The sequence below is a fragment of the Mytilus edulis genome, chromosome 5 (genome assembly GCF_963676685.1).
Source record: "Mytilus edulis chromosome 5, xbMytEdul2.2, whole genome shotgun sequence".
Lineage (NCBI taxonomy): Eukaryota > Metazoa > Mollusca > Bivalvia > Mytilida > Mytilidae > Mytilus > Mytilus edulis.
This window is the reverse complement of record NC_092348.1, coordinates 70,184,264-70,208,257: the sequence shown is the minus strand read 5'-3', so window position 1 is coordinate 70,208,257 and position 23,994 is coordinate 70,184,264. Positions and strand designations below refer to the sequence as shown.

General features: G+C 34.0%; 2 protein-coding genes across 3 annotated transcripts in view; one reads left to right on the top strand and one right to left on the bottom strand.

The window, feature by feature from the left end:
• The window catches only part of LOC139524350 (neural cell adhesion molecule 1-like), a 100,898-nt gene that overhangs the window by 74,820 nt on the left and 2,084 nt on the right, over positions 1–23,994 (bottom strand). The gene's annotated exons all lie outside the window — the stretch shown is intronic.
• Positions 10,761–22,502, top strand: LOC139522611 (uncharacterized). The gene is made up of 6 exons (XM_071316077.1): positions 10,761–10,809; positions 13,137–13,259; positions 15,971–16,090; positions 19,011–19,133; positions 22,108–22,230; positions 22,471–22,502. The coding sequence occupies exons 1-6, from the start codon at positions 10,761–10,763 to the stop codon at positions 22,500–22,502; spliced, it is 570 nt and encodes a 189-aa protein (XP_071172178.1).

Below are 23,994 nucleotides of genomic sequence, written 5' to 3'. Positions count from 1 at the left end.
TCTTGATGATTCTCCAAGAATGTAAAGGTACCTACTAGTAACCAATGGTTCAGCGGTTTTCTCTGATAAAGCAGGGTAACTAGTAAGAATTTATGCTGCATTCTATTGAACAAGAGATGTCGACGTGCATCAATTGAATTGGCGTGCGGGTGTTATTGAGAGGAGTCACTTGCGAGTACACTATTGTCTGTAGGTGAAATTATGATATGTATGGGTGTATTAGAGGCAGTAACATGGCTAGCTTGAAAAAATACTAGTATTGACGGGTACAATTATGATTGTGAGGATTGAGTAAAAAAGTATTATAATTTGACGGATTTCTTAATCTTAACGAACATATACTGATCTGTTTGCTGAAAATCTTCCACAACCTTTTCATCCGAGCAAGTTTCTGCAATTTTATCATTATGACCTATCTAAATATCACTTTTCTGTGACACGGAATCTAAAATACCTGTGACTTTCTCAATTTCTATAACAAAACTATCCAGTTATGTATCCAAAATTCTTCCAAAGTCTTGTAAATGCTCGTTTATGTCCGGAACAAATGGCTTTCAGCTATGTAGTACTTTTCCTTTCTTAAATAGAAATAAAAGACTTCTTAACTATGTGATAGATGTATAAGTCATAGAAAGATGTCAAAGTGACGTGCCATTACATTGAGTGCGGCACATAGTAAACGTCATGTTTGTGGTATTTACGAGAGGTATGAGTATGATGCAACGTATTACCCTCAATTTATAAGGTTTCGATATATACTCTAGTTTGTCTCAACACATCTCACTCCGTGAATCTATTGAATTTCTCTTTCTTGTTCTTTTTGTTTTGCTTACCAAACATTCATCCCCTCGATCTCTGCCGTTTTATTTTTGTGAAGTTAACAAATCAATGGTTCTGAATGTTTAAGTTTGTGGTCATCATATTCTATCTTTATCCATTGTTATCTGTTTTAATCTGGTCACTCGAGGTTTCATATGTGCTTTTTAATGAACCAACATTTCATTACAGCATCCGAACTGGCCCTCGGAGCTTTCAGGATGGTATTATTGTTGTCATTCATGTTCCAGTATCTGAAGAAACTACCCTTGATCATCCCTCTTTATCAAGGACCCTTTGTGTTGTTATATTCCCTGAAAAGTGCTATTCAAGTTGGGCGAGCGTTTCCGATGGATTTTGGCTCTTTCTGAGGAGTCGTCCATGTTCGTCCAAAAGATGTCCTATCGGCGATAATCTGAAGACATTACTTGCCACGGCAACATTCAAATGCAATTATTCTCCTCATTAAAACGTGTTCACAACTGGCGGTGTTCTGCTTAAAAACGTAGTTTAACGATGCCTTTCGAGAAACGGGAGAACGAGTGGAGCCAGAATTTCGTTCCTATACCTTTTTGCATTTAGGTTCCCTTCAATAATTGTCAGATCGGTGCGTTCCTGGTGGGTTATTCCGTGCCATACCATAAATTCGCCACCCTAAAGCCAATCTGTTTCCTGTACGCACGCATCAGAAAAACGTGTCTTGCACCTGCGGTAGACCATGGTTCTGCCGTCGATAAATGTCAAGTTGAATTTCAATTCATCGATAAAAAGGATTTATATCCATGTTATAATTAGTCTATTTCATCGAATCCGTACCCTATCCATTTAACTCGTGACATCCTTCGATGCTGCGTAAGGATAGGTCACTTCAACGAACGACGAGCTCTTAGACTGACTAGACGAAGTCGGTTACAATATGTTTGGGCATATAGCCTATTTTTGTTTCTTCAATGAGTTTGTCCAAATCGATTCCGGAGATGAATAATGCGGATATGCAAATCTTCACGTAACTTCGTTTCATGTGGTCTGCAACCTCGGGGACATTAATATGTCGTACCAGTATCTATAAGACGAGTCTTAAGCGCCTTTCATTAGTCATTCTAGAGACATTGAGATGATTTTCAACCTGTAATACAGTCATTTTTGGTGTTAACATCCCAATAGGTCGTTCTCTCTCACTATGACGTAGACGAAGCATTGCCTTACGTGTAACGATTTCAATTTTTTAACGCGACAATAGTACACGACACATTTAATGATCGAAAGGACAACTCAATTCCATCTCTATAATGGTAAACGATGGGAAAATGCGTATTTGTTTGAAATCGGAAAATGACGTAACGTTATCTTCGAATTTTTAACACAGTATTAAACGATCATCAATAAATTATTCAAGTCATTAGTTTTAATCTTGAAAATATTACTAATATATTTAATATATTTTACTTAAAAAGCAAAGTAACTTTTCTTTTTTTTATATACATTAATTTTTATCAGACAATGCCCGCACGTGGACGAGGGAACTTATGCCGTCTTTAAGGTTGTGGCGCTTGTATTGTCATTGATAACGTTAACTGGTATGAATGTAGTTTTTCAAAATTAGTCTTTGCTGACTCTGATATGGTTTTTTTAAAGGTTTTCACGTTCTTGTCTGACAGTTGAGTTGGATTTGTTCTTCATTAAATTTTAGTTCCTTTCGACATTATAAAACATAGCACCCATTGAAGCCTTGCGCAAACGATGCGCCTGTTTGTCCTTCACATGACATTCACTGATGAGTATATTGTAGACGAAACGCGCGTCTGGCGTAAATACAAAAATTTAAATCCTGGTATCTATGATGAGTTTGATTGGAACCACTGAGTCGATGCCACTGCTGGTAGAAACTTATTTCCCCGAGGGTATCACCAGCCCAGTAGTCAGAACTTCTGTGTTGACTTGAGTTAACATTGATATGTTTATAATTATAAATTAACTGTTAACAAAATGCCAATTTGAATATAAACATAGATTTCAACAAGATCAATGTTCCTTAAGAAGATGTGACCATACAGGTTTGACCGATTATTAAGATATCGACTTATCATACACGTGAATAATGCATCCCATTCAAATTATAAAATGCAGTTTCCACGTGCTTCAATTTTGAGTATTTAAGTCCGGCGATTTGAAAATTGTATTCACACTCTGTGAAGATGGTACGAAGACGAATATCAGAGGCTCAAAGAAGGCAGATTATCGACAGGCGGTCACCAGGGTTATATAAGCTATAGGATGTCATATGGGCTACCATTATACTGTAGTCAGCAGGCTTGTGCGGAAACACATCCAAACCAATAACGTTAAAGACTTGCCAAGATAATTGGTAACATCGCAGCGTGAAGACAGGGCACTGCAATTCCTGTCTAGACGAATGTAATTCGCAACAAGTCCTGTCCTTTAAAGAGAATGGTTAATTCATATACAGCCATCAACCGTGAGAAAACGGTTAAAATCAAGACTGATTTTAACCGAGAATCAAGATGGGTAATAAGCTTAAGACGTCCAATGTTAATTGACCGACATTAACAACTGTGTTTGGTATGGTGCTTCGCTCGTCGTGGTTGGAACTTGAAGATCTTGTGCAAGATCCATTGGTCAGACAAGAGCCGGTTTCTTCTGCATGTAACAGATGGAAGATTGAGAGTTTCGAGACATAAAAATACAGCATATACCACAAGGAACATCAAAGCAACTGTACCTTACGGTGGAGGCTCTGTGATGGTATTGGGATTTATCTTTCATGAATGCAAATTATACTTGGTCACTTTACGAGGAAACCTTAGTTGTGATCAATACATTGGAGACGTTCTTCGACTAGTAGTTGTACCTCATTTTGATAACCACCCATTAGCTGCACGACGACTAACATGATGGATGTGACGCAGGATGGATGCCTGCATCCAATCACGTGGTGGTTTTACCCGATATTGAATATTGAACTATGGGTAACGTTAACAGACTTACAATGGACGTGTTCTTAGTGACATGACATTAGTATCATGCATAATGAACTCAGAAGGTCCATACTTAAAATGGATACGTTTAAGTGTTTAAACTAAACCTGTGGTTTTGTGATAATCTATTCATTAGATTATCCTTTTTTTGCAACTTGTTGTGTATTTCTTAAAGCTAATGTTATGTCCTAACAGACTGTATTACTTTTTAAGGAACCTATTGTCCAACGATCCCATGTCCCTTATCGTAATAATTGTCAATTCTAAAAAAAACGTGGGGGTGCTTTACTTTTGTCTTTGTGTATAGCTATACCCCATGAAAATCCACATTATTTTTTCCTCTAGAAGCCCTTCAATATATGTAATACCACCAAATTATGATACGTCACATCCGCTTGCATACGAAAATACTATTAGAATGGTCCTTTGAATTTTACAGTTGTAGGAAATTAATTCATCATTTTATTGTAGTGTAACATTTTTGGGTCATAAACATATACATGTATCATGGGTATTTCAAAGCATCATTTTTTTTAGGGGGAGGGGGTGGGGTTCTATAGAATTTTGAAAACTTTAGGTTACATGGTTGATAAAGCTTGTCCAAAGACTACAGAAAGGGGGAAGGAGTAGGTCCTGCAAGATCCTTTTTTGGTCCCAAAATATAGCTGTTTTACAGAATTGATAACTTTTAGTTATTCATCGGAAAGTAGAATGATCCTGTTACATACATATGTGTTGTTTTAGACAATACAATGCACATGTATCGGATACTAACATCATAAAGTCATGCTAAAATGTTAAAAAATTTCAAAATTTAAGCAGTTTAGTTAAATTTTTAGACATTCCCCGTCTTAAATGAAAGTGGTCGCATTTGTCATGTTTGTGTTCATTCTTAATATTGAAATATAAGTTGTGTTTGATTATACACCGTGTAGAACACCACATGCGGGGTGTGGGCTATGTTTGACACGAGGTGGCAATTCCGAAGCGAAGAAAACTAGCAAAGTAACTTCAAATATCAAAATTTCTTTTTATATAATTCTTAGTACCATAAAATGTATTGCACTGAAGGAACTGAAACACAATCTATTTCCTGCAAGCAGAAGCAGTCGATTTCAGTGCTCTGTTTTCTCAAACACCTCTCCCTAGTTTTCCGTGTTGCAGATTTTGAGGCTTCATATGCAAATGTCTGGATAAAAACTACTTTACACGACTTCCCCCGTATCATTTATATAAAATTAGAATTATATCATGGAAATAATCCAAATAGTCTGCTCTATGATTTTCCTCCATGTTTCGGTGCATTTAGTCACAGCCGTGACTTTTTCTGACCATGATAGTTACTGAAAAGGAAAAGCAGTCATTTTCCAGCTTTAAAACAAAATATTTTGAGTGATTTTTTACATTTTATTAAATCAAAAGCACATGTCTTATAAAACTAAAAAAAAAAAAACCAGGCAAATAAGAGTATCTTCAGTTTGTAATATGTAATATGTAATATAGAAGATTATTAAAAGCCTCTACCCCTTGAGATGCAAAATCTGACACCCCGAGCGACACTTTGTATTTTGATGAAAAACTAGTTTTAAAGCCAATAAATTTTAAGTAAGAAGCTGGTATTTGGATTATTTCCATGATATAATTTTAATTTTATATAAATGAAACGGGGGAAGTCGTGTAAAGTATGTTTTATCCAGAAATTTGCATATGAAGCCTCAAAGTCTATAACACGGAAAACTAGGGAGAGGTGTTTGAGAAAATAGAGCACTGAAATTGACTGCTTCTGCTTGCAGGAAATAGACGTTATTCCACGGAAAGTTTTAATTGTTGACCGTATTATACTCATGTGATTGTGTTTCAGTTCCTTCCGTGCAATACATTTAATGGTACTAAGAATTCTCAAAAAAGACATTTTGATACTTGAACTTACTTTGATAGTTTTTCTTCGCTTCGGAATTGCCACCCCGTGTCAAACATAGCCGACACCGCGCATATGGCGTTCTACACGGTGTTATAATACATACCATATATAAAGGTTGAGCATGAACACGGATGTGGCCACTTTCATTTTTGACAAAAACCATCTGACAATGACAATTTTTGGCAGATTTAGTAAGTATAAAACCACCAATTCATGCCCCATTGCTTTCTATCTAAAATTCTCCAATTTCAAGCATTAATGGCTACGTTGTCTTAAGTTCAAAGTGGCAGTTATTTCTTGTCAAAACTATATCTTAGGCCACACCAATTTGATTCCTTGTTCGACGGACCCGCCCGCACCTATTTTTTTCAAAACAGATTTTTTTAATTTATTTTATATTCCCGCTTCCCGCATCCGGAAATGTAATCATGTCCATTTCCTGCACCGTTTTTTGTTGTTGTTGTAAATATTATAAAAAGATATCAACATTTGTTTTAAAATCACAGTCTAACCTGTATATTACGATTTTTAACATAAAAGCACCCCACCACACTGTTTGCCCCCAAACTGATTATGACTTGGATGGAGAATTGTATCATTGTCAGTCACACAAACATAGACCAGATTTAATTATTTCTTGGTGAACAGGGCAAAATACTTCAGAAATGTTAAAGTACAAGTTATAAATTAAGTTTTATATTGTTAAAACCTACTATTTTATGTTTACAAAAAAAAATTATAATCGCTCGCCTTTACTTTTCAAGCTTCGCCTCAAAAATTTGCAAATTAAATTTTTTTTATCAAAATTTTCAAATCGCTCGCTCGCCCCAAATTTTGGAGTCCGAAATTTCCGTAGAACAAGAAATTAAATTGGTATGGCCTTAATATCATGACTTGTGATGAAAAAAATCATACCTTTATGTTCTTTCCGACAGGGCCTGAATAAGTGGTTCTATATCTATAAAATGTGACATGTTTAAGCTAGAATCGGAGCGTTTTTAATGAGTAAAAATGACACTTAAGTGTTTAAAAAGTGTCCAAAATATGTCGTCAGAAGAACCTGAAATTTGAGGCCAAAATCGGCCCTGACCAGACCTACTCCTTTGATTGGTTAACAGCCAGTGATGGTTATTTTCTTATCTATATTTAAATTGTATATAGTCATATCCCGTGACACCCCTCATTATTTTTAACTAGCAGACTTGAAATAGGCCGACTCTCTTTTTTTTGGCCATTTTTTCAAATTTTGAGCTCCAGTTTCAGATTTTTGAACATAGCGCCCTTCTATACCTGGCGCAAAAACAGCGCCTGTTTCTCCTCTACAAGACCTACATAGTCATACAACGTGACACTCCTCATTATTTTTCTCTAGAAGCCCTGGAACACGCCGACGCCCCCCCCATTTTTTTGATTTTTTTTCCAAATTTTTAGCTCCAGTTTCAGATTTTTGAATATAGCGCCCTTCGATACCTGGCGCAACAGAAGCGCCTGTTTCTATTCTACGACACCTATATAGTCATACCCCGTGACAACCCTCATTATTTTTCTCTAGAAGCCCTGGAATAGGCCACCCTCCCTATTTATTTTGTTTTTTTTTCTAAATTTTGAGCTATATACAAATGAGGCAAAATTTTCAGTTGCCTACTTTTTATGTATTAGTAGTTATTTTTGTCATTAAATGATATTGTTTACCCTTTTATGTGTAGGGCAAGAATATTAAAGATATAAAAGGGAAACTATAAACAGAAGAAATTATCAACAAAAATAGATTTACAAAGGTCAACAAAGCCTAAATGGTAAGTCCACTGTTGAAAAAAGTTTTAGCCCTTGAGTAATGATTAAATATTTATTAAAATAAGATGTGGTACGATAAATGAGAAAACTATCCATCAGAGTTCAATTAAGTGGATGTAAGCATTGTAATTACTTATTAGAGGCCAATGATGACCTGTTAGTAATGAAAAAACTCATACCCTATACATGATATAGTAATCTATAAAAGACAACGCTAACAAAATTTGAAACAAAGCATCAATTCAAACTTCAAATATACCAGACTAATTTATAAAAAAACAAAATATTATGAAAAACAAAAATGACGGATATGAACCAACATCAACCACTGAATTATGTACAAGCTCCTGGTATTGGACAGGCATAATATGGCTGGGTTGATATAAAAATAAGCAGTCTGATTTCAAATAAGACTTTTCTCCAATAGAGATAAAATGACATTTAACAATGTTTAAGGAGGCTCGAGGGTATAAAAATTTCAGAAAAATATTAATTTTTTTTTTTCATAACTAATTTTATTTATAACTTTATTAGTTTTTACCTTTTCATATGGTACAGAAATCATTCTAAAAAATCAATTCGTTTTGGACCCAGACAACTTTTAAAATGTATATATCATTGAAAAAGCTCCAAATTATCTCCCTTTGGTGCAGAAATGCCATTGTTTGGCATGAGAATTGTAATATCTTTTTTAGCTCATCAGTGACCTATATTTTTTATTATCATTTTCAACTAACTTAACTTAAACTAAACTATTGTAAAATTTAAGCGATTTCTGTAATTAAGTTCTTTTTTCATTTCAAAATTACCTCTATTTCTCCTATTAGTTAAACAGAAAAAAAAGTACCTTTACAAAAATGTATATATATGCTTCTTTCAAAGGCGGATTGTGAGTGTGATTGAATGGTGTCCCCATTTTAAGCTCACCTGGCCCAAAGGGCCAAGTGAGCTTTTCTCATCACTTGGCGTCCTGCGTCCGTCGTCGTCCGTCATCGTTAACTTTTACAAAAATCTTCTCCTCTGAAACTACTGGGCCAAATTGAACCAAACTTGACCACAATCATCATTGGGGTATCTAGTTTAAAAAATGTGTGGTGTGACACGGTCAACCAACCAAGATGGCCGCCTCGGCTAAAAATAGAACATAGGGGTAAAATGCAGTTTTTGGCTTATAACTCAAAAACCAAAGCATTTAGAACAAATCTGACAGGGGTAAAATTGTTAAACAGGTGAAGATCTATCTGCCCTGAAATTTTCAGATGAATCGGTCAATCGGTTGTTGGGTTGCTGCCCATGAATTTGTAATTTTGAGGAAATTTTGCTGTTTTTGGTTATTATCTTGAATATTATTATAGATAGAGATAAACTGTAAACAGCAATAATGTTCAGCAAAGTAAGATCTATAAATAAGTCAACATGACAAAAATGGTCAGTTGACCCGTTTAGGAGTTATTGCCCTTTATACTCAATTTTTAACCATTTTTCGTAAATTAAAGTTATCTTTTACAAAAATCTTCTCCTCTGAAACTACTGGGCCAAATTAATCCAAACTTGGCCACAATCATCTTTGGGGTATCTTGTTTAAAAAATGTGTGGCGTGACCTGGTCAACCAACCAAGATGGCCGCCATGGCTAAAAATAGAACATAGGGGTAAAATGCAGTTTTTGGCTTATAACTCAAAAACCAAAGCATTTAGAGCAAATCTGACATGGGGTAGAATTGTTAAACAGGTGAAGATCTATCTGCCCTGAAATTTTCAGATGAATCGGATAACCCGTAGTTGGGTTGCTGCCCCTGAATTAGTAATTTTAAGGAAATTTTACTGTTTTTGGTTATTATCTTGAATATTATTATAGATAAACAGTAAACAGCAATAATGTTCAGCAAAGTAAGATTTACAAATAAGTCAACATGACCTAAATGGTCAATTGACCCCTGAAGGAGTTATTGCCCTTTATAGTCAATTTTTAACAATTTTCATTAATTTGGTAAATTTATGTAAATTTTTACCAAATATAATTCTCTGTTACTAATGGACAAAGTTCATTATAGATATATTTGTAAGAAGCAAAATTGTTCAGTAAAGTAAGAACTTCAAACACATCACCATCACCAAAATACAATTTTGTCATGAATCCATTTGTGTCCTTTGTTTAATATGCACATAGACCAAGGTGAGCGACACAGGCTCTTTAGAGCCTCTAGTTTTAATTTAATTTTTCTATTTTTCTATAAAGTATAAGATAAAGTTCATTTATAGAAAAATATAGTGTAACCCTATATTACATGTATTAAGAAAAAAAATTGATTGAAACCTGTGAGCCCCCTTAATTTAACAAAAATAGTTCACTGTACAGCCTTTGACAATGAGCAAACGCTATACCGGACAGTGGTTTTAATAACAGCACAACATTTGAACAAATTGTAAAAATTTGTTGCAATGGGCTTAACTGAAAAGACTGCAACAAGGAACCAAACAATAACCAGTAATATGTAAATCATAGACACAAAGCACTGAAATAAGAGTACTAACAATAGATATTTAAATGAAAGTTTATTAAAATGTTCATAAACATGATAAAATAGTCATTTTATTGCTGTATTTCTCTTCACTGATAATTTTTGAGTTTTGTGTATTTGTAGGTCAGACATCTCGGTTTTCATGGTCATCATTCAACAGATCAATACTGAACAGAAAACTTGGAAGATGATATTTTTCTCAACAGTGCGACTTTTTTTATTAATTTGAAATGGAATGTTTTTTTTCTACATTTAATAGAAAAAGGAAATTTCAACATAATGACTATAAACAAAAAAGGAGTCATATCATCACGATCATAGATGCTCAAGAACTTGATCATGTAAATGCAACAATGTAATTATCAATTGAAAGAAGGAACGAATGAAAAAAATATTAGTATGTTGTTGTCCAAATAAACCTGCTTTGTCTTCTCATTTGAATCGCTCCATCCAATAAAGATGTAACGAGGAGGATCTTTGAAGAACAGATTGAAAAATGTTTTGTCTATGAATTGCAGGAATATTCTAGTGGATGAAATAATTTATTGACTTGACTCTTATATAGTGGACTGAATAATTGTACATAGCAAGCAGCGAAAAAGAAAACTAAAACTTTAACACAAAAAGTGTTTAAATTATAAATTTGCAAATATAAGCATAATATTATGTACACCACAAAGGTATATAATTCAAATTGTTTGCATATTCAATCATGTATTGCAATGAAACTATAACAAAGAAAACCTTACTTCATGAAAAGAGTAAACTATTCAGTCAGAATATGAAATATTTTTTTCAGTTCTATTTTTCATTATAAAATAAACAAGACAAAGATTTAAAAACAATATTGTTTCATTTATTTAAACATGTCATCATTTTGTTTCAGAGAAAGAACTTTACTCTTTGACCTTAAATTTTATTATACATTCCAAAATCAGAATTATAATCTTTATTGTCATATTAACAAATAAAAAACATGTTTGTGACAAAATGAAAAAAAAATTAATAAAATATAAAAAAAACTTCTATACATTTAAAACTTTTTACTACCAAACAGCATTCATTGCAACATACACATACTGTATATTTATATCTATATATTTATAATTTGAATCCCATAGGATTTTATTTTGTCCCATGGGATATTAAAAATCCCATGGGATAATAATAATCCCATGGGATTTTTTTTGTCCCATGGGACAACAAATATCCCATGGGACTACAATTATCCCATGGGACCATAAAAAATCCCATGGGATTTAACCAAAATCCCATGGGATATTGAAAATCCCATGTTTTTATAAATCAAATAGCAAAATAAATATAATAGTAACAGTAGAAAACTAATGAAATTATTAAATCCCATGTAATTCCGCACATTTTGGTTATATACATGACACTGTAGCTCTTATTTGAGGCGGCGGCGGATTTGCAAATGAGTGTTTTGCAAATTTAAAGTGTCCAGTGTTTTTAGTTTCAGATTTTGACCAAAACGCCCTTCGATACCTGGCGCAAAAGAAGCGCCTGTTTATCTTCTACAAGACCTATATAGTCATAACACATGACACCCCTCAATATTGTCTCTAGAAGCGCTGGAATAGCCCAACCCCCCTATTTTTTTGACATTTATTCCAAATTTTGAGCTCTAGTTTCAGATTTTTTAACATAGCGCCCTTCGATACCTGGCACACAAAAAACACCTGTTTCTCTTCTGCAAGACCTATATAGTCATACCCCGTGAAATTCCTCATTATTTTTCTCTGGAAGCCCTGGAATATGCCGACCCCCTCCCCCTATTTTTTGACATTTTTTCCAAATTTTGAGCTCTAGTTTCAGATTTTTGAACATAGTGCCCTTCGATACCTAGTGCAAAAAAAAGCGCCTGTTTCTCCTCTACAAGACCTATATAGTCATACCACGTGACACTCCTCATTATTTTTCTCTGGAAGCCCAGTAATTGACCCCCTCCCCCTTTTTTGTGATATTTTTTCCAAATTTTGAGCTCTAGTTTCAGATTTCTGAACATAGCGCCCTTCGATACTTGGCGCAAAATAAGCGCCTGTTTCTCCTATACAGGAGCTATACAGTCATACCCCGTGACACTCCTCATTATTTTTCTCTAGAAGCCCTGGAACAGGCCGACCCCCCCCCCTATTTTCTGATATTTTTTCCAAATTTTGAGCTCCAGTTTCAGATTTTTGAACAAAGCACCCGTTTATACCTGGCAAGAAAAGAAGCGCCTGTTTCTCCTCTACAAGACCTATATAGTCATACCCCGTGACACCCCTCATTGTTTTTCTCTAGAAGCCCTAGAATAGGCCAACCCCCCTATCTTTTGACATTTTTTCCGAATTTTGAGCTCTAGTTTCAGATTTCTGAACATAGCGCCCTTCGATACTTGGCGCAAAATAAGCGCCTGTTTCTCCTATACAGGAGCTATATAGTCATACCCCGTGACACTCCTCATTATTTTTCTCTAGAAACCCTGGAACAGGCCGACCCCCCCCCCCCCCCCTATTTTCTGATATTTTTTCCAAATTTTGAGCTCTAGTTTCAGATTTTTGAACATAGCGCCCTTCGTTACCTGGCGCACAAGAAGCGCCTGTTCCTCTTCTACAAGACCTATATAGTCATACCCCGTGACACCCCTCATTGTTTTTCTCTAGAAGCCCTAGAATAGGCCAACCCCCCTATCTTTTGACATTTTTTCCGAATTTTGAGCTCTAGTTTCAGATTTCTGAACATAGCGCCCTTCGATACTTGGCGCAAAATAAGCGCCTGTTTTTCCTATACAGGAGCTATATAGTCATACCCCGTGACACTCCTCATTATTTTTCTCTAGAAGCCCTGGAACAGGCCGACCCGCCCCCCCCCTATTTTCTGATATTATTTCCAAATTTTGAGCTCTAGTTTCAGATTTTTGAACATAGCGCCCTTCGATACCTGGCGCAAAATAAGCGCCTGTTTCTCCTATACAGGAGCTATATAGTCATACCTCATGACACCCCTCAGTTTTTTTTCTAGAATCCCCCCTATTTTTTGACATTTTTCCAAATTTTGAGCTCTAGTATCAGATTTTTGAACATAGCGCCCTTCGATATAATACGTACGTACGATGAATTGGCATTGGACGATGGTGGTAGACATACAGACAGATCAGCATGTAAAGAAGTCACATGTTCAGGCGGGGAAACGTCGGAAAAATTCATAGGTTTGTTTTTATATATTTTTATGTTTTGTCCACATCCAACCAGATTATTTAAGTAAAAGTTTTACAAAGGTTACTCAGACTGGAATCATGTTTTGATAAATAACAGAATAGATGTAACAATATTTTTAATTAAAAGTACATGTTTGAATACAATTGCAAGAAGAAGAAGTCTAAGATTGTATCTACTTACATGTAGATCCTTAGAGCTTTTAATTATCAAAATCCAATGTTCTTCGCCTATCGGTTAGGTAGTATCACAATAACTTTGAACCCGGCGTTGATTGCTGATAAAATTGATATTTGTAATTTAGTAATTAATTAAGATGTCTCTAGGGGTACTTAAACAACTCATCAATTTGACGTAGTTTGTAACATGGCTTAGGAAACTTATATAATTTTGGTATCCAAAATACTGAAGGAAAATCCTAAGGAACACAGAACAGACCTATGCTAATAACCTATTATTCGCTGTTGGTTCCAATTAGGAAATGATTTCTTGTATGTGTAATGTTATTATAAGTTAAGTACGATTCTAGAGATGTATAAAAAAAAATACCTTCAGTTTGTATTTTTTCTGATGTGATTTCAACAAATAATGTTTTCCTCAGAAAAAAAGTCTTTTACATTTGCTTGTCACCTACCCAAACTTTGAAATATCGTTTGGTCGACAACGAATGGCATTCGTTCGATTATTCATAGCATAGTAAATGATGTCTATGCACAGACAAATAAATGTATGTAGCTGAAGCTACTGACTAGGGTCAAACGAATGTTTATAGATTATATTACCTTCATCATATATGGAACTGTTATTTATATTTGCAAATCATAAACATTCCAAAACTTCCCTTGTACTGTTTGCAACTTTCAAAAATGTCTCATTTTAATAGTTTAGAACAGATAGTATGTATTGAGTTACAGTATATATCCTGTCATATTTAAACAAGGGGTTCCAATCCCCGGAACTCCCCTTCCTTGGATCCGCTACTGTGTTATGAGAAATATTTCACGGCAATTGATTACGAGTATTACTTACATTAGATGTATGTTTCATTATAATATTTTATTCCGATTGGCTAACTGCACATCACGTGTTATTCCGTAAGCAGTTACATTGCTCAATACAACTTTTCACTCATGATAACACGTGCTCCAACAATAAAGTGCACAGTTGAATTAAATAATAAAATATATTAAATTCGTGTTTTCATGATCATAGCTAAAAAATGTAATTATAAGTATAGAATGCTTCTTTTTGTAACTTTATAGTTTTGTAAAAGCGTTGACCGTGCGTACATTTTTAGAACAAAATGTACTTCGGTCAACGCTTTTACACCCCAATAAATTTACAAAAAGAAGCATTCAATTCTTAAGTATTTGTACATGTATTATTGATACGCTGGTATATGTCAAGGAGAAAGCAATATGACCATATCAATAATAAAAAGAAAATGATCGATATACGTAAGGAAGCATGCAGTTTTATACAAAAAAAGTTCTTTGTTGTATTTCGTAGTGTTCGTGTAGCTAAATCTTTAGCTTTTTATGCTGTGTTTGTCTTTTAAGTAGCTTTTTATATTTTTAAATGACGTTGTCCGTTTGTCTCTGACTTTTGAGTTTGAACATATTTAATATCTTCAGCCTTTCCTTTATAATCGTCATTCACGATCTTTGCCTTATGCTGAAAATTAAGTGCACTCATTCATTGATCATAAAGAAGCTGAAAGAGTATATCAGGTTAGAATACTGCATGTAGATAATTTACATACTTTATTCAAAGGGTTTCATTGATAACGTATAACTGTATGGTGAGCTCTCGACTTTTCCCGTTTAGGCAGTAAAAGTCCTTGCTAACTAACAGTTGAACATTGGTGGGTTGTGTGGGATGAATACATTCGTAGCTCATCTGTCAAATTTGAGACATTGTATCCAGTATCTTGTTTAAAACGAGTGTGACACATTATGTATGTCAGATAAATGTTCCAGCGATTATCCAAGGAGTCAAAATATAGCATGTTGCAATACAATTTCAAACTCGGACTTTGCTGTGGCATTCTAACCGTTTGTTTTTTTATCCTAGTCATTCCATCTTTACATTTATTTGTAATAAGTTCTCGACCTCAATATGTATTTAATAAATGTCATTCAGAGATTCATCTTCTTAATAAAAGACACTCATAGTCACATATTTCGTTATTGTGTACAAACAGAATAACCAGTAATTATGGTATAGAAATCTAACTACGGGCAACTGACTTTAAATTCTTTTACATGAACTGCAATAAAAACCAATTTTTAGATTTTTAAATACACCAAAGAAAGCTAATCGTTTCAAACAGATAATTTTCTTTGCTCGTTAACTTATAAAAAAAGAAGATGTGGTATGATTCCGAATGAGACAACTCTCATCTAAGTTATTTTGGTCTTTAAATCTCGATACTCGTTTTAACCAAAACATACTTCAAACCTATTCCTAATTCTTTAAAGATACAACATTTTTTTGGAAATTTTATCGTACTTTCAGAAATATTATCACATCTAAATTTTAGTAATTAAAGTTATGACAGTGAAGTTGTTTATAATTTTCAAATTAAAACAGCTTGGTGCATAGTTAGTTGCGTTTATGTTATATGGCTCTTGCATTGTAAAATTGAAATTGCATTATGCTGACTTTTGACATCAGGCGTAATATACACTGTATTGTTTTTCAGGGTGTTTAATTGAAGGTGTATGTTTACCGTTTGGCGAATATAAGAATGATATTGATACTTGCAAAAGAACAACATGCCTTCAGAAAGGAAACGGATATACATTTAATACAACATTATATGGTAAAAATTGTTTAAATCAATTTAAAACAAAAATTACAGTTCTCTTATTTTTACACTGGCTATTATTTTATACCTTTGGAAGAGCCATAAGTCAGTTTCAGTAGAAACATATTAACAAATATTTCTGCAGTTTGTTACTGCTAAGATCTTTCTTACATTGTACGTTAAAATATTACCTCTAGATTTTAATTCTCCGTTAATCAGTACAACAACGAACTGATTTGATTGAAAAATAAGAAGATAAGTTAAATAACTTAAAAAAAAAACTAAACAGTGCTACACTGTTAATTAGGATAACTATGCAGTATGAATACCAAAGCATAGTCGTATGAAAATATGTAGTATAAGTAGAGTTATCTTTCTTTCAATAAAAACAGTTTTCTGATATAAACCATATATAGCAACTTTGCAAGAAAAACATTTTGCTGAAATAGTTTGATTTGCAGTTACATGAGTAAGGGTAAGGATGTACATGAAAAGATTTGGGAAAAAATCCAAATACTCTTTTTCCATTTCATTCTTTTAAAAGTCAGTGGAAATGTTAGAATACTAAATACTCATCCTTAAGGTGGTAGACCTTGGTTCAGGGAGATAACTCTTTAAATCAGTTATGTGTTTGTTCAAGTCAAGTTTCATCAATGTTTTTTAAGCATTTACCTGAAACAGATTGGAAATAATCTATGTAACCTAGAAGCTTAGAATATATTTATGAAAATGGTTGACACAAACGTACTGATGATTTTAAGGGCCTTTTTCAAAAAATGTGGATTTTCTTGTACAATCAATATTTCTAAAAAAGTGTAAATATTTTTATCCAATTTTTAGATACACCATTTAGTTTTTGGTGTGTGTAACAAGTTCCAGCAAATTCAATTTGAAATTTAGCTACAGAAATTGCTTCCAGTGGGTTTCAAAGGGTCCAAAAACCCCAAAATTGCTTGTACGAAATTGAAAAACTAGTCTTTTTTAAATGCTGGTTTTAATACCCAGCGGAAATTATTATTTTTCTTTTGTTATTATAAATATATAGGTATCACTGCAGGTATGTATACACAAATACAGGGAATTATTAGATTTTATTAGCATTTTTTTTTACTTTTCATTTCGTACTTAAAAAAATGTCAACTACATAACACAAATGAAATAATGTTGCCAATAAACAACTGATTATATCCCTTGTAACTAAGGAAGTGTTCTCTACTTACTCTTCATCCTCTGATGACGTGCTTAAAGTTACAGGATGACATCATTGATTCATTTCATTATAAATTAGTTTTGGTGAGTACAAATTACTCCGTAATTTTATTCTATGTCAACTTTGTAACGGCAAAAACATTGATAAATTTTGGCATAAATATTTTTTTTTACATAAATCATTCAAAGTCTATAATACTGACTCTAATTTAATAAAAACCATTTATCTGGTAGTATTAGGGTCAAGAAAAACATCCAAAAACCACAAATAGGTCAACTACATAACGGTCAACTACATAACGCAGTGAATCGTTATGTAGTTGACAAAAAGCGTTATGTAGTTGACAATGCAGAATTAAATTCACTTTAAAATATGTTTCTAAAAAGTGTTATTTTAACCATGTTAACTGCTTTGAAAAAAGTGTGATGATTTTTATGGAAATATATATCAAGCAAAATGTAAATATTATTAAAAAAAAATTAGGGACCGAAACTAAATCCGTTATGTAGTTGACATATGTCCCATACTTGTTTCTATGTTATTTTTTAAAATATTTTTGTAGTAGCATTTAAGATTGCATATTTTTATTTCAGGTTGTATTGTTGTTAAACTATTCAATTTCATATATTAAAGTTGAAAATTGAATATTTTTTTGTAATGTTATTTCACAACTGAAATATCCACATTTTTTGAAAATGACCCTTAAGAGTTATTTCCCTTAACCTAGGTCTACCTCCTTAAGCTTACCGAAGATTTATCTAGATGCATGAGCATTAACCACATATTTTGTTTTGCTGCTACAGTACATTACAAATTAATATGAAAAACAATTGACATTTGTTTTAATATAAAAAAAAAAAGAAGAAGAAAGATGTTGTATGATTGCCAATGAGACAACTGTCCACAAGAGACCAAAATGACACAGAAATGAACAACTATAGGTCACCGTAAGGCCTTCAACAATGAGCAAAGCCCATACTGCATAGTCAGCTATTAAAAGGCCCCGAAATGACAATGCAAAACAATTTAAACGAGAAAACTAACGGCCTTATTTATATTAAAAAATAACAAAAACAAATATGTAACAAATAAACAAACGACAACCACTGAATTACAGGCTCCTGACTTGGGACAGGCACATACCTACATGTACATAATATGGCGGGTCAAACATGTCCCAAACCCCTCCTCCCCCTAACCTAGGAAAGTGGTAAAACAATACAACATAAGAACGAAATAAAAAGATCAGTTGAAAAAGGCTTAACTCATCAGATTGACAAAAATACAAGTGGACGTGGCAGGATACTTGTACATCCCAACAACAAAAAGACACTAAGAACAGATCTGAGAGTACTCGCAGTTATCTGACAGCTAGTTCAAAGCCACTAACAACCAAAAAAAAATCATTCATCTAAGACTAAATTATCTATCCGTACACATCAAACATCCAATGGATTTAGTGTAAAGACGTCATAAACAGTCAGAGAAAAACATGACTTTGTGCAAAGCCAAGATACAGGTATCGACAGGATTGAGGATTAAGTCAATTAAATCGTTGGGAATAGGAATGAACAAGGTAAAGTGCAGTATTTTATCCGTCTTTTCATAACTTTGGACAGTTTTGTAATGCACAAGAGTATCTGGTTGCAAGCATGCCGAGGTTATATTCGTACGTTTTGAAAACTTTTATAGTTATCTATATTTTCATTTTACTTCCAAATACAGGTTGTACAGATAGCAACGATGTGTGTCATCCCGGAGGAACAACGTGGGAATGGAATACTTGTTTTACTATTGGTTGCAGGGTCACAAGTGAACACACGGCAGAGGAATATCTTGTTAAAGCAGGTAATTACTTGAATGTGTCGTATTTCATTATCATGTACAACCGGTTATATTTCATATTTTGCAAGGAGGTCTGTTTCATTCGTGTTTTATTTTGTAGGTACTTATTCATGAATGTACAGTTCACGACGTAAATATATTCTGCGCACAATAAACTTAAAAAATACTGGTTTATGCGGTATGGATGTTGCTCCTTGTTAAAGGTCGTACGATGACATATAATGCGTCATATGTTTTAGGTGGACTGTTGTCTCATTGACAAACATTGATGTACCACATTTCTTACTCTAAACGTAAAAAAAATACTGCTGTTGACATGAGGATGTAATGACAATCATCCGAATTGCTTGTTATCATACAATATAACAGACAAACGCCTAAACGAACAGAACAGTCTTCAAGAAAGGGTTTACATTTGTACAAGTACTGGGACTGAAACGTGGTGTTGTTTCTTTTTTACAAAATTGAGTTTTCTCGATTTCTAGATTCAAACCTGTTCCCTGTTGTTTTTTTTTTTATTGTTCTTGTCCATGATTTTGACGCATAGTTAAGATCTTCTTAAGTTAGGATGATATTTTCGATAATTGGTTGTTTTCGTGCAAAGCGCGAAACTATTGAAATCCAGTCTAACGGCGACTATTTCCATTACAAATTATTACAGTTGTAAACTAAACTGAGTAAAAATAAAATAATGAGAAAGAAGTCTGTGTTCTAAGATTGTTCATTAATGCCCGTGTCACACTGTCCCGATTTTTATATACGATGGACACCCGAATGCGAAAATTGTAAGTTCGTACGAAGTTGGTCCCGATCTCGTTAAAATACCAAAAAGTGACCGAAGCAAGTACGATGAATAACGAAGTCTATACGATGGTGCCGAAATTATATACGATAGCAAAAGATGGACATACGAAGGTTAACTGAAGACGGGTATTTAAGCTTCATATCTCAGTCGAAGCCTACACGATGGATCACGAAGGCTACACGATGGATTACGATGATGGCGCGATGGCCATACCATGTCTAAAAGACGTCGTGTACAGCTTACGATGCATTTAAAATATATGCCGAAGGCATCACGCGTTTTAAATTGTTTGATCAATATTGAATGTATATTATATTGTATAAATAAAGGTAAAACACATGTATGTACATAATACAAGTATACAAACGATCTAAAAATGCGTTCTACCTGTTTTAAACTTTTTTACGATACGAACGGAATTTCGACAACATATCGTTTCTGTACAAGTCTGCCATGCATGGCGGGAAATCGATCTTTTTGTCTAATTCTTATAAAACTTAGTTTATTATCCCCTCGCCTACTACATGTAATTTCGTGTAGATAAAATTGTTATAGACACTCTAGAACCAAAATGCTCCGAACTTGGTATGGTGTTACTCGTTAAGAATATCTTAAACGCTATTGACTTTAAAGTTCAAAGGTCAAGGTCGCAGTGGCATTTGTAATACAAGGCAATATCACCCTTGTGGACACTCTAAAACCAATATGCTTCAAAAGATTTTAACCACATTTGGTATATGGTGCCTCCTTGTCATGATTTGACATTTTTACGTTCAAGGCCAAAGGTCAAGGTTATGCAGATGGACTTGTTTTTTCTCCTTGAAATATTATTTAGCATTATACACAGGAAATTGGTTGCTCATTTTTTTACCTGCTGGATCTAGAGACAATATTAAAGGTATTTCTAGTTACTGAATGTTTTGGTTGTCAATGATTTCTAAAAAACTAGTTTATGTATCAGATATGCATATTCAATTTACCATTTTCTGCATGTGTCATATACAAATATAGTGTCCATATTTGTCCCCAATATGTTACATACGAGGGGATGCCACGCTCGGCATTGCCTTGTTTGAACTGTAAAATGTGTGCACTAGTCTGAATAATCACCCATAAGTATGCCCATGTTTACTGATCTATCTTAAAGGTAAGGTAATGGGTTCGTTGATCCCTTTTATTCAAAAAGAGCTCTTTCCAGGAGAACATCATAATAATATAGACAAAAGGAAGGATGTGGGGAAAGCAACATATGCGGCAAAATATGACATATAGAAAACAAAATGGTTATGGAGTAAACATTCGTGTGACAACAACTCAGACGATACATAAAAAATCAGAATTATGAAGAAAAAGTTGGTTTCCCTATATACGTGTACCTGCAGTGTTGGTGTACGAGGCGCGTTTATGATTTTCATTATGTTACTTGATATGAAAAATTGACAAAAAATAATATTTTACTTGTAAAAGTAAATCCTGAGCCTGTAATAGCTGCTCTTCTTGTTCCATTTGAATTAATAGAAACAACGCTGTTGCTTTTCTTGTTCTCATAGAATCATATGATATGAACTCCACGTTTTGTCAACGTCTTTCTTAACTATCGTATTAGACTGACCAGTGCATATCGAGCTTTGCACTTTAAATGTATTTTAGCGCGAAAATTAACTTACTTTTATCTGGATTTATTGCCGTCGTAGTTCCATCTTGTCGCCTTCGTACTTTTATTCGATGGCAACACGACGGGATTACGAGGTCTTCACGAAGTCGTGTTGCCATCGTAAGACCTTCGGGTTGCTTCGTGATTCATTCGTGTAGACATCGTAATGTCAAAACTGCCCGATGGAAACGATGGAAACAAGAATGCAATACGATGTTCAAAGATGCATTCCCGGTGACATTACGATGATGAGGATGGTGATACGAACTCAATACGAACCCTCAACATCGGACGCACCTTCGGTGATTTTTTAACATGTTAAAAAATTTAGAACCCTTCCCGAAGTTGTCCCCGAAGGCTAGAAAAAGTGGCCGATGGTTCTACGATGGTTAAAGATGGCACTACGAATAGCCCGATCTGGATACGATCAGTCCCGATTTTGAAAATTTCCATAATCGTATTGCCATCGGCGTAAAAATCGGGACAGTGTGACGCGGGCATTAACAAATGTATTCCAGGTTGTCTCTACAATGGAAAATGTATGGATATTGGTCAACCGTTTAAGAGCAGCAAGTCTGATTGTCTCACTTATGAATGCACGGAGACAAACAAAACATATGGATTAAAATTAGTTGACGAAAGTAAGTTGGTGCTGTAACACCACTTTTAGGTTAGAGTACGGCGGATCAGTCACACATACAACTGTATGTTCAACCCTGTCATTTGTATGAGCTATGTGCCAGGTCAAAAGCCTGTAAGTCAGTAGCTGTTGTTGGTTACCGTCTGTAACATTTGTATTTTGCTTATTGATTTCACATAAACAGGCCTTTTGTTCTGATTGTTATTTTTTGTTTTTTGCTTTGTTGGAATTTTTTTTACAGCACATATTCCTCAACGATATGAGGTTTGCTAATTGTTGAAGGTCTAATGGTGACTTATGGTTGCTTAAAGTCACAGTCCGATAGTTGTCCTATTTAAAATTTCACTACAACGCATCTTTTTTTTTTTTTTTAAAGATATTGAAAAAAATCCACATTTTATCAGTTTGAATTAACAACCATTATCGGTATATCTAATATACTATATAGTATATATAGGAATAAAAAAACCATCTCAGACAATACAAGTTAATGCAGTTGTGAAATTTGCTTGTTTTTTTCCGTTTCTGTGTCAATTCACAGTAATGTCTCTGGTCTTATTTCATTTTTACAAATTGTATCGTCGAATCTTTAAGGCTAACAAAGGGCTACAGTACACGCCGTATATGATTTTATGAATAGTCATATTGAAACAGCAAACAATGTATATACTAGTCGAAATAAAAGAAATGGAAAGATCAAGATTCGTTTCCTATTAAGAAACAAGCCCCAATGTCGCAGTATAAGATACATAAGTTTATTATGGAAATACTAAGGCTTTTCTACCTCAGGCATAGATTAACTTAGCTGGATTTGGCAAAACTTTTAGGAACTTTGGTCCTCAATATACCTTGCGCAAAAGAAGTGCCTGTTTCTCCTCTACAAGACCTATATAGTCATACCCCGTGAACCCCTCATTATTTTTTTCTCTAGAAGCCCTGGAATAGGCCACCCCCCCTATTTTTTAACATTTTTTCCAAATTTTTAGATTTTTGAACATAGCGCTCTTCGATACCTGGCGCAAAATAAGCGCCTCTTTCTCCTCTACAGGATTTCACATATTTCATAGAAATCAATGAACAAATTCACACAAAATTAAAAAAACATTTTCTTGTTACACTTAAATTATAATGCTTCTTGCTACACTTGAACCAGAATGCAAGCTTAATGCTGTACTGAATGTGCTTGCATGGGATACATTTGCAATTGAATGCATGACTTTAACTTTAAGATGAAGATAAAAAAAATCGTATTCTACTCTTTTCTGGTTCAAAAGTGTCATTTTGATATCTTTTACGATTATGTAATTCAAAATTGCTATACTCCACAGGATACAAATTTGATGATTATCACTTTTTATTTATTGAGCAATTAATATAATACTTATTTTATAATGCACTTGAATGATAACTTTAAACTGACTGATTACAAATGCTCAGGATATAAGATAACTTGGTTAATCAGTGGAACATGTTTCTCAGATAAAGAACTTATTTTACCAGGTGAGGAAAAAAATTCACAAACCCAGAACTTATTTCACCAGGTAAGGCACAAATCTAATAAATCCGGAACTTATATCACTAGTTAAGGACCATATTTCACCAACCCAGTACTATTTCACCATTCAAAGTGTGGAACTTATTTTATAGAGCTGGAACAAATTATATAGACATTGTTTGTGAAAAAAGGAACAAATTTTGGCCCACACTATCAGATCGAGGCAAGATCTCAAGTAAACATGAGTAATATACATGTTTTTTTAAACAG